The sequence below is a fragment of the Panicum virgatum genome, chromosome 9N (assembly GCF_016808335.1).
Source record: "Panicum virgatum strain AP13 chromosome 9N, P.virgatum_v5, whole genome shotgun sequence".
Lineage (NCBI taxonomy): Eukaryota > Viridiplantae > Streptophyta > Magnoliopsida > Poales > Poaceae > Panicum > Panicum virgatum.
Window position 1 is genome coordinate 79,106,695 of NC_053153.1, and position 12,461 is coordinate 79,119,155.

General features: G+C 46.6%; 1 protein-coding gene across 1 annotated transcript; it reads left to right on the forward strand.

Moving 5' to 3' along the window:
• Nucleotides 1–6,861: 6,861 nt before the first annotated feature.
• On the forward strand, nucleotides 6,862–8,555 carry LOC120692895. Its single transcript, XM_039976284.1, has one exon. The coding sequence runs from the start codon at nucleotides 6,894–6,896 to the stop codon at nucleotides 8,208–8,210; it is 1,317 nt and encodes a 438-aa protein (XP_039832218.1). The 5' UTR covers nucleotides 6,862–6,893; the 3' UTR covers nucleotides 8,211–8,555.
• The last annotated feature ends 3,906 nt before the right edge of the window (nucleotides 8,556–12,461 follow it).

Sequence of the window (12,461 nt, forward strand, 5' to 3'; positions counted from 1 at the left end):
CAGTCATCCTGATGGAGAAGGAGTAAGTCGTCCCTCGAGGCGACACCAACAGAATTCCCACACCGCACCCATCATCACAAGCCGATCCGTCAAAAAACATAGCCCAAGCACGAATAAATAGTGCAGCAATATCAGTGTTGATCCCGTCTGCAACAAGATCCGCCAGTGCCTGTCCTTTGACTGCTTTCGCAGGCTGATATCTGATATCGTACTCTGACAATGCAAACATCCATTTTCCAAGCCGGCCTTTCAGGACAGGAGCCGACAGCATGTGCTTTATGACATCCGATTTGCATATGACAATTGTTTCCGCCGAGAGCAAAATATGACGAAGCTTTGTACATGTAAAGAATAAGCAAATGCAAAGCTTCTCGATTTCAGGATACCTGGTCTCGGCGTCTAACATGCGCCTGCTGAGGTAGAAAACCACCCTCTCCTGGCCGTCGTGCTTCTGGACTAACACCGAAGCAATGGAAGTGTCACCCACGGATAAGTACACATAGAACGGCCTATCTTGCTGAGGAGGAACCAACACTGGAGGCTTTGACAAATATTCTTTGATTTCATCGAAAGCTTGCTGCTGTTCTACCCCCAGCGAAACTCATCATCGGATTTGATCTTCACTAAACCCATGAACAGTTCAATGCGCCCAGACAGATTAGAAATAAATCGTCTAACAAAGTTAATTTTACCGATGAGCTTCTGCAACTCTTTCTTCGTGGTAGGCGGCTTCATCGTTTTTACAGCTTCTTGACTCTTCAAGCCGATCTCGATTCCCCATTCGTACACCAGGAATCCCAAAAATTGACCGACCGATACTCCAAAGGCACATTTCTTTGGGTACATTTTGAGCCCAAACCTTCGAGTCCGCTCCAAGACTTGACGCAGATCTTCTAGGTGCCCCCCAGCTGATTTGGATTTGACCACGACATCATCAATATAAATTTCTACCAGTTTGCCGATGAGATCATGAAAAATGTAATTCATGGCACGTTGGTACGTTGCACCGGCATTTTTCAGTCCAAAGGTCATAACCAAATATTCGAACAAGCCGACTGTGTCTGGTACTCTGAACGCGGTCTTGTTCATGTATTCTGGGGCCATGAAGATATGGTTATAGCCGGCAGTACCGTCCATAAAACTCATCATCTTGTGGCCGGCAGCTGCGTTGATCAATGTCTTTGCAACAGGCATCGGGTATTCGTCATTTGGCGTCGCTCTGTTGAGATCTCTAAAATCGACGCAGACACACCATCGGCCATCCTTCTTTTGCACCAGTACCACGCTAGAGATCCATTCTGCATACCGGCACGGCCTGATGAACCCATCATCCAACATCTTCTCCACCTCTTTCTTGACTTCCTCTAGGACTTCGGCCTTCATCTGACGTGCTCGTTGCTGAAACGGCCGAAACTCTTTCTTGAGCAGGAGCCGATGCTCGACGATGCTTCTGCCTAGACCGGGCATCTCAGTGTAGTCCCACGCGAAACAATCCTGGTACTCTTTAAGCAGTGCAATTATCTCCTCACGCAAGACCAGATCCAACTTCTTGCTGATAAATATCGGCCGTGGCTTATCCCCAGGACCGTTGTCAACCTCTTCCAAATCATCAGCTGACGTGAACCCGTGTCCTAGCTTACCGTCGTCTGAAAAACCAGCTGCGAATGCAGGCGAGTCTTCGTTATCCAAAAGATCAGCGGCAAACACAGGGAGATGACAAGAAAAATTACTTGGCCAACCGCATGGGCTGGCCGCTTCTATACTCCCATCATCATCCGAAACTAAATAGTCGATGAGTGGCCAACTGCTAGAGCAGGCCATCGTATGTACATGATGTAACAATTCCGACCCCAAACAGGATTTTTCTATTTTTTGGGGCCGGTCGCTGGGACAGGCCTCTCTATCTCTATTACACCCCGTAGCATGCCAGGATGCGTCTATTCTGTGAGGCCAGTGGATAAGACCAGCCTCAGTCCATTTTTTGTCGCTTCGATCCGATCACAATCTTCCAGGGCGATCCCTGAGATCGGCTCTTGCCCTTCCGCATCCCAGGCGTTCATGTCTGCGAGCGAGACCTCGCTGGAGTCATCTGCATGGACCACCTCCACTTCATCGCCATCCCATTGGACAAGATACTGATGCATTGTGGAAGGGATACAACAGTTGGCGTGAATCCAATCCCTCCTAAGCAATACCGTGTATGTACTCTTGCTTTTGACGATGAAGAACGAAGTCGGGATCGTCTTGCGGCCCACTGTCAACTCCACATTAAGAACCCCCATTGCCTCTGATGGTTGTCCGTTGAAGTCATTGAGCATCACATTGGTCTTGATTAGGTCGGCAGAAGAACGCCCCAACCGGCGCAGCACCGAATATGGCATCAGGTGGACTGCAGCACCGGTGTCAACCAGCTTCCTGTTAACGGGTTTACCGTTGATGAAGCCCTTGAGATACAGCCCCTTCAAATGTTTGTAGCTTTTTTTCTTTGGCTTCTCGAAGATGATCGGCTGGGGGCCAAGATCCAACTGTGCAACAGGCAAATCCTCCGGTTGGGGTGCCCGGAACTCTGATGGGAGCACGAACACCATGTTCACATCAGCCGATGGCTTCTCATTGGCTTTTGTCTGCTTGGGGCGCCACTCTTTTCTTGGAGGGCGCCTTTCCACCCTTCGCGGGTGCCTGACCTGTTCCGCGAGATCCGGATGTGCCTTTCTCAGCACGTCAAGGTATTTTGCTTCTGCCTCTTCTAGATTGCGCAAGCGCTGCACTCTGCGCTTCTGCGAGCGATTAAGCCCGTCAGGACACCACCGTGGGCGATGGTACCTATCTTCTTCTTCTGGCTCGGAATCACCCCTGGTCGACCGCTCAACATGTTCATTGTGACGCACTTTGGGCCTCAAGCGTCGAAACACCGAAGTATCGCCTGACTGGCGTGTCCGAGGCCTGCACTCCAGACAATCATCTATAGTGGGCAATCGGCTCATACCGGAATTCCAGCAGTACCTGAAGAATGGGCAATGCCAGTGGTCGCGTACAGCCTGGCGCCTTCCCAGTGTCCTCCCTGTGCGGTACTCGTACTCCTCTTCTTCCGATTGATATCGGCGGCGCAACTTGTGCTGATATTCATATTTTTCCAGAAGCCGATCGGAAGCTGGAAGCTGATTGCGGATGTAACACACTTGCTCTTCAGTAATATGTTGTCGCCCTGGCTCATTTTGATCCTGGGGCCATTTTCCAGAAACGGCCTCTCTCCTTTGCTCGTCACGATGGCGTATAGGCCCCGCCATGTTGATCTGGAATGAAAAATTCTAGCTCGTAGGAGTGAAGTCTGACAATTCTACCACGTTGGCTTGTGGGAAGGGCTTTGTGTCGACCTTCATCGTGTGTTGAGTCAGAATTAATCAGCCTTGCTCGATAGCCGATTGGATCTGACGAGGCAGCTCCTTACATTCACTCGTGGCATGAGTGACCGAGTGGTGCCATTTGCAGTACAGCCTTCCCTGCAGCTCTTGTGCGGTTGGCAGCTTGTGATCCTCTGGGAGCTTCAGCTGTTTTTCTTTGAGGAGCAGATCAAATATCTGCTCTGCTTTGGTCACGTCGAAGTCGAAGCCCTTCACAAGCCCCTGCTGTTTGACCCACTTGCACGGGACAGGGTTTGCCCCCCGAGTCCACTCTGCCACGGCCACTTCTTGCTCCTCGCCAGAGTCATCAGATTCATCCGCCTGGGCCATGTTTACATGGCGCTTGAACTTGTCCTAGTACAGCTCAGGATGGTAAAGCTCATATGCCGTAAGCTTCTGCACCATGTGTGCCAGAGAGGTAAATTCCAACTGAAAAGCCAGATCCTTGATCGGCTTAGCGAGTCCCAGAACAGCCAAATCGACTGCCTCCTTCTCTGTGATGCGCGATGAGTAGCATCGGTTCTTGACCTCTCTGAAGCGCTGTATGTATTCTGACACAGTCTCTCCTCGCTTCTGCCTGACTTGGGCGAGGTCGGCAATCCCAGCTTCAGCAGCCTCTGAGTGATACTGGGTATGGAACTGATCTTCCAGCTGCCTCCAAGTTCGAATTGAATCTGGAGCAAATGATGCATACCATCCAAAAGCTGGGCATGTAAGAGATTGGCCGAAGAACCGGACCCTCAGAGGATCCGAAACTGAGATCATACCAAGCTGCGTTAAGTATCGGCTCACATGCTCTATGGAGCTGGCTCCCTCTGACCCGCTGAACTTGGTGAACTCAGGAAGCCGATACTTGGGAGGCAACGGGATCAAGTCGTAGTCATTTGGATACGGTTTGGAATAGCCGATCGCTTTTCTCTTGGGCAGGATGCCGAACTGGTCTCTCAGTATTGCACTGACCTGCTCCACACTAAGAACTCCTAGGGTCGATGGCTCAGCATTCGGCCCGGTAGCGTACTTTGCCAACCACGCTTGTTTCTCCGCGTCTGCTCCAGAAGCTCCTGGGTTTACCATCTGCACCGAGCGTGTTGGATTGACACTGTCAGGGATGTAGGCGCACGTGTAGCCGTGCGGGATCTCCTTGGGCGGCTCGGTGAGGAACTGGCCTTCTCCAGGATCACCGCCGATCTTGTGGACGACATAGATCGGCGAATTCTGTTGTCGTGCTGCCGCGAGCGAGTAGGACACTGGCGGCCTAGATTGCAGTGCAGCTTCCCCCCTGTGACTCCCCAAGATTGGTCCCGACGGGGAGTACTGGTTCTTGATCACCTCCTGGACAACGCGATGTGCCACGCGCTCGAGCTCGTTCACCAGGCTTTCTGAGTGCCGATGAAGCGCATGAGCCACCATGTAGTTCATCTCCTGGCGTAGGGCCCTGGTGCGCTCCTCTGACGGCACAGACAGATCAACGTTATCGAGAGCACCCTCTGGTGAGAACCCCTTCAATCTGATGACATGGTTGCGGGTCCTCTCAAAAGAGCCGATGAGATCGGCTTCGAACTGAGCTTTGGCCTCATCGTATTTTTGCTTGTGTTCCAGAGTCAGTTCTTCATACGTGACAGGTTTGGTAACCGGCAGAACTGATGCTTGGTCCTGAGCTCATGTCATCTCTGCGGTGGGCGTTGTTGTTGATGAATGTCCCACCGGGCGTGCCAGAATGTGTTGTCGGTCGAAACCCACCGGCGAGCAGCGACAGGCAACACGAAGAGTCGGGAGTTTGCCGGGGCGCTGGCAGGCACTGCTCCCTCGTCGACGGCCCGCAATTCCAGCACACGCCGCGGCTTGTGAAGACGCAGGGCGTGCCACCTGACCTATACCCGATCATGAAGGTGCGAACGTGCTTGCAACGATTAGTCTGCATACACAAACACGTGGAAACGTAAGTCCGAGCCATGGTCGGCTCCCCGGGACGACTCTTGCATCGGCTTTAAGGAGCTGATCGAGTCCCGGTGTCAGATTGGATCTGTTTGCATCCGGATATTGATAAATAAAGCGAATAACTGTAAAGCTGCTTCAATTAAATTTAACTAATCTAATCCACGACAGTAAAGACTTCACTGTTAGATCGGAACATCCTACACGTGATTGGGCCTAATGAACGCAACAGATAACTAAACCATAACCCAAAACAGAGGACTAAGAACTAGCAAGAGCCGATTCCCGAAACAATCCCTATTAAGGCTAAGATAAAGTATCTAGTACACCACCGGATCATCCAACCCGTTTGCAAGGCCTAATCTAACAGATATTACGCCAACTCTTTAGAAAAGAGTAAACCGTAACAGATCAGATCTACTAAACATAAAAGAAGCAGGGTGTTGCCTTTACGCAGCTAACTCTATGCAACAAGAGCTAGTATAAGATGATGACATGATCGCGTAAAGACAACATGATATTCGTAAACAATAAGCAACAAAGCACGATAGATCTACTAAAGCTATGCTACGAACATCAGGATAACTAGCATTACTCGCCATCAAAAACACTTCAGTACGAGTAACATCAAGGTAAAAGCAAGAACAATGCTGCCCTGATCGCGAGAAGCGATCAGGGCAGCATGGCGCTTACTTGGATGAAACCCTAAGGTTAGGGGTGGCGATGCGCCGAGATTGTTGTTTTGCGAGACGTGATGATCTCTTTTTTATGAATAACATAGGGTACATATTTATAGTCCGGAGACTTGGGAAACAATCTAAACTAATCTTGTCCCGATCGGACTCTATCTCTAATCTTGAACTAAATCTAAAGATACATGGCCCATGTGGCCCAAATGCTCACGCAGGAGCCGTTTTACAAGCATTCTTATTCTTCTGCTTTAAGTTCATCTTGCTTTCGGCCCATAAAGGCGATAACACATGCCCCCTGGTTTTGGCAATGATAATTCCAAAACCATTCTGTCGCTTCATCTTCCCGTTAATATTCATTAAACACACTGCAACTACCAAAGAAGACGCAACGTCTCTACAACTGGCTCCTCGTAGAACGTGAAACTGCCGATCTATCTTCGTCTTTTCACTATTTAACCTTACCCCGAATCGGCTTTTCTTCACAGCAAACTTCTTCTTCCTCCCAAAGTCAAATAGCACAGAAAACCCCACTCCTCTGCCAGCCATGACGATCTCTTCCTCCTCCGACTCCAACTAGCGCAGAAAACTCCATCCTGCAGGTGATTTTGTAATTAGACTTTATTTAGTACTCTAAATTAATTAGTGGTCTAAGAAGAAAAAAAATCGCTAATTTTTTTTTTCAGCCTAAACCAAACACGGCCCGAAAGTCGCTTTTCGGGCGGCTCGCTAGGGTTTTTTTTCCTGGACATGTCGTACCCGCTTGTCCCCGCCTGACTCGATTCACTCGCCTAGTCGCCTGCCGGCTGCTGCGGCGGCCTGCGATAGCCAGCTTCCGGGTTCCATCCGACATTCCGACCCACACCCAATGGAGGAAGACGAGCAGGCGGCGCAGGCTGAGCCGCCGCCGCAGCAGCAGCAGCAGCAGCAGGAAGGGGACAAGGAGACGGAGACGGAGACGGAGCCGCCCCGGTGCGGGAGGCACCCGTCACAGCTCCTTACCGGCATCTGCTCCTCCTGCCTCATGGAGCGCCTCTCCTCCGTGCGCGACCAGCCCGAGGCCGAGATCGTCGAGGTCGCCGCCGCGGAGCCCGCCGGGGGCTCCGGCGCCGCGGACTCGGGCAACCTGCGGCAGACGCTCATGCTGCTCTTCCAGCTGGACGACTGCAGCGGCGTCGCGCATTCGTCACCAGCCAAGGACCCCCAATCGACGGAGTTTCAGTTCGGCTCTGCAAGGGGGGATCGAGGGGGCGAGCGGAAGGGGCCCCGGTCGTGGCTCAGGTCCATTTTGCCCAGGAGAGGGATGCAGTGGAGGAATGGGGGCTCCAGCTCCGTGAAGGAGCCCTCGCCGCCGCCGCAGCCGCGGAGGGAGGCGGCGGATCCGAGAGCCAGCAACGGCGGCGGCGATGCGCAGGTGGAGCGGAAGCCGAGCTTCCGGCGCTCGTGCGAGTGGATGGCGTTCCGGGAACCGAGCAGGGGCTCCCTCGAGCCGCCACGCCACTCGTGGGACGGGTCGATGGTGGGCAGGGCCTTCGCGTGCTCCTTCGCCTGCTTAGAGGAGCCACCGGATGCGGCGACGAGGGCGGGGAGGAGCAATGCCGAGGAAGCGGTTGGGGAGGCCCCAGCCGTGGTTGCGGAGAGCACGAATGGGGGGCACTTAGTTGATGCAGGTGGCGATGGGCGGCGTTTCAGGGGAAGGGGTTCTGGTGACACTGGAATGGAGATGTCTGTCTCTGGAGTTGGAAGACGGAGGTCCAACAGGTGGAGCAGGGTGTGGGATCGCAGCATAACTAGTCCACTCAAGGAATTTGTGAGGAAGGGGGAGCATGTTCTTGAGCGGTCCCTGTCAGAGTCCAGGAAGGAAATCCGGAGGGGTAAAAATGCGGAAGCAGCAGACATCAGTGGTGAAATTCATTCTGGCCGCAATGGGCATGTGTCCGGCAGAGCAAGCCAAGGCAAGAGTCGAAGCTCGCAGGCTGCATCCAATGGGGATGTACATAATTTCCGGACCGATTGGCTTAAGAATAGCAAGATTGGCAGAAGCAGAAGTTATACATCTCCTGGGAACTTGGACAATGGGATGCTGCGGTTTTATCTGACACCCATGAGAAGCACAAGAACTGCAAACAGGGCGAGAAGGAGAAGTTCACGTTTGTTTGCAAGAGGGCTTTTTGGTTTCATATGATCAGCTGAAGTAGAATGTCAGACCATGCCATGTGTTTTAGAAGATGGCAGCAGCCGAAGCAACTTTTCTTTGCAATCTACTTGGTTTCTAAGGATTGGCAACATTGTAAGTTATTCGACATATTCTTTCCCATAGCAGATTGTTAAGTCCCAACTTAGGCTCAAGATGCTTCAGTATTAGTTGCAGATTGCAGAATTGCTGCTCAGTTCTTTTAAGATGTTTCTTATAGATGGAATCTGGACAAACCTGTGCAGATTAGTATCACACTGTAATTATTTACGTTGATAATAATATTTGTATTAATTTGTTCAAAGAGTTCTCAATTCTTTTGTCTTGTTCAAGGTATTTATTTTTCTAATACGTTTCTCATCCTAATCATATACATTATTGAAACTTACGAGCTAAAGAAATTCTAACTGCTGTTAAATATGACTAGTATTTAGCCATATGAATAACCAGACACCATGGTCCACTTGCTAAAATCTACACAAATAAGGCAATAAGCTGAGCCTCTTCCTCTTTGAGTAAAATTTTCTTTCCTATATTTGGTTGTCTTCGAAATTATTTGGGCCATCATGGAAATGTGGCTGGTCCATGCTGTTCATTGGTAGCCTATAAATGGCATGGCTAGGATTATCTCATTTGGGCTGTCATCTCCTATCATCATTCTCAAAGAAAATTCTCGTAGATGATGGGTCATTGTCGTGGGCATAAAGCTTCCATCTGGGCTCTGGCTGGAGTCTCAATCCAATCCAGTATATTTTCATGCTGAACTGGACTAAGTAATGGATTAAGGATCAACCGCGCCTAAATGTCCCTTGATAGTCTTTTTATTTATATTTTTTGAAACAGGATGATTGTATTGTATTACAGATCTGTGCTTCATCATCCAATTGTTTGTGTTATTCATCTCTACCCACCTTACATATTATGTGGTACATTTCAACGGTGTAAACAAGAATTATGAACTACATAAATTTAATTAGCCTTCAACTTCAAGACTACGTTGTTCAGCGTTTCAGCTAATGCATTCAGAAGGTTGTCATTTCTTTCATTCTTCTTCTTTGAGTGGGTCGGGCCTTGTTGGCATGGTTAGTTAAGTATTGATTACCTTCAAAGTCCTATTTCTCTAATTCTACGTGTGTCACTAACTGATCAGGTGATATATGATAATGCGGGACAATTTGTCTTTGGGAATTAACTTCCAATTAAGTTTCTGCAACTACTCTGTCCCTGAAACTTTTGCAGGTTGCAGAAAATTCACATGCCCTGAATGCAGTGTTGCTCTCTTGCATATTCAGCCCCTTCAGTCTCCTACTCGGCGTGGATGCTGCGGAAGCATCCTCTTATCCGCATAAACATACTATGCAGTCTCCAACTGACATTTCTGTTCCATCAGCATGCTTCCTGGTTTGAATACTACCTTGCTGTCAGGCAAACAATCATGCTGCTATATGGACATTTGGCGTACTATTTCTCTGCAGCGCCTGAATGCTACCTTGCTGTCAGGCAAACAATTCTGGAATAAAGTCTGAACGAAACCAGAGGATCCAATCATTCTCAGAGTAGTCCAACCACATGGGTATGAATGAAGCAATGTGGACCATGGACAAAGAGGAAGATTTCATTAGCATTATAAGCAATCTTCGAAGAAATAACATACAAGGGAATCAAATGCAATCGTGAGCAACAGTAACATGCTTTCTAAATATAAGCCCGGGACACTACCAGTTGCTTTCCAACTTGGCCGGAGAGACTACCACAGCATACATACTCCAAATGATATTACGAGCTGCCGATGGCCTAGCCTGCCATTCTAAATTCCCATTCTGTATGGCATCAGAATAAAAAACACTCTGGTGCTTGTATTGAAATACAAATCTCTACCTACGAATCCTGGCAAATTCCGAGGCCAGAGAAGCAGGCCACGTCGTCGGCAAATTCTGGCCGTCGGATTAGCCGGGCGGACGGCCCAGATCGTGCTTACCCCGGTCATTTTGCAAAAAAAACCTCGAGCTTATGAGAAATCAACCCGCAGTTTAAGTTCCTCTCTCAGGAAATTTTGCGAAAAAGCCCTCAGCTTTTCTCGAAATCAACCCACAGTCTAACAGTGCTGGTTGAAGGAAATTTACAAATAAAACCTTGAGTTTTTATAAAATCAACTCGCTGTCCTTATCCTCTTTTAGGTTTTTTTTTTCAAAAAAACCCTCAGATTTTAATTGAATCAAACCACAGCCTGTTTCATCCATTACTTCCACACGAGCAATATTATACGTACAATTTAAACACCAAAACGTGTTGGAATCAAAAGTTGCTCAACATAAAATTTAATCAAGAATTCAAAAACTACAACTTCATTATAGAGCAAATTTTAAAATTCAAAATGTTTTCCCAATTCATTTAAACAAACATTTACATGTGACCCGTTGCACCTATAATTTTGACACCAAAATATCTTTAAATAAAAAGTGATCAATATAAAAGTTGCCTAAAAATTCAAAATCTACAACTTCATTGTATTGCAAAGTTTTTTAAATTCAAAGCATTTTCATAATTCATTTAACATAATATTTTAATTTACTAAAAATATAATATCGTATCACCGTTCTTCTATAGCTTCTCATGCTACCTCCATAATAACATGTCAAATTTAGCACAACCACCGCTCCCATATTTAGTACAATCATCGCTCTCTTATAAAAAAATGCGCTACTAATTGCGATATAATTTCGCAAATACATTAAGTACACGACTAATTGTGCTCCAACCTCCTTAATAAATTATCTAACCCTTCTTTCACCACAATTATTTCCATAATCCATTCAACATAGCATATTATTTTGTTAAAAAAATATTATACTACCGTTTTTGACGGTTCCTCATGCGATCTCCACAATAACGTGATATATTTTAATATATCTACAACTTTCTTAAAAATATCACATCTATTAATTATCACATGATTTCATAAACTACATTAAGTATCCGACTAACTGTGCTCCGCGCCACCACCCTCCGTAATAAATTATTTTACCCTTTCTTTGACCATAATAAATACAGCAACAAATGTCATACATACTATAGTACTTAAATATTAACGTCACGACAATTAAATGCTCAAATCATACCAATTGCAACAGCGGGCTTCAGACCATGACATCTATGCGAAAATAATGGAACAGTGGATTCAACTTAAATACGTTGCTTTAAAAAAATTATACATTTGCCTATACACAACAACTACATGCATGAACTAAAATCCGCATCAACTACCGTACTACGACGCGGGATACCCAAAATAATATTCAAAGTTTCATACAATACAAATAAAAGTTAAAAATCATGTCGTTCCCAGATAGTTCCCAATAGTTACATAGCCTTTTAAATTTATAAAACATAGCTTGTGCTAATACTATCACACGGCATTCACTGGACCAGCTCAAACTGGCGCACCAACGGTGCGCCCCAGTTTCTAGTGTCTTTCCAGAGTTGGTAATGTGCTATGTGTCACATCAGAGGTGGTGGGCTACAATTCTTTGTGTATACATATGTGGGATTGTTATAGCAATGTATAAGTTTGGCTTTGTTATTTCTTTCCATCAACCTGAACTTTTTGCCTAATTGCCTGTGTAATTTCTTCCTCTGTTATCCTCAACTTTGGTGCAATTTGGCATTGATATTTAAGTTCTCTTTATGAAATATTGAATTTTCTCTACCAATATCTAGTTTTTTTATTTATTTGAGTAAATACACATCTTACAATGCTGCATAATCCATACTTCCGGTGGTGTTTTAGTTTTGCACGTATTCTGTACATGGTCAAAAACTCGAATGCTTAATTTAATGATAGTGTCATGTAGTTGAATTTACCAAAATATCATGGAAAACAAAGCGAATCACATTTTGCAAGTCTCATCTCTCGTGTTTTTCCTTCCTTATGATGCGAAGTTTTATTTTAAATTAGAGTTGTACCGCTAGTATAATCAAGCTGTTATGACGCGGGCTACTGATATCAATAGTAGAGATGTCTCTATTTCTATCGCTGATTAACATGGTAACTTACGTGTCCTATCTTCATTTAACACTTCGATATTAAAATAATTAATACATAAGTTTTTCCTGTGTCAATTCTGGATGTTACTTTTGTAACAATTTAATTTACCATTACTTTGTGTAACAATATCTTTGTACTCTCCATACATCAAATTTTCAATTGTAGATCTGTGAATCTTTCCATATCAGAATTACATC

Bases quoted from the DNA above. Each gene is read 5' to 3' on its own strand.
- LOC120692895 (XM_039976284.1), top strand. From the start codon at position 6,894: ATGGAGGAAGACGAGCAGGCGGCGCAGGCTGAGCCGCCGCCGCAGCAG.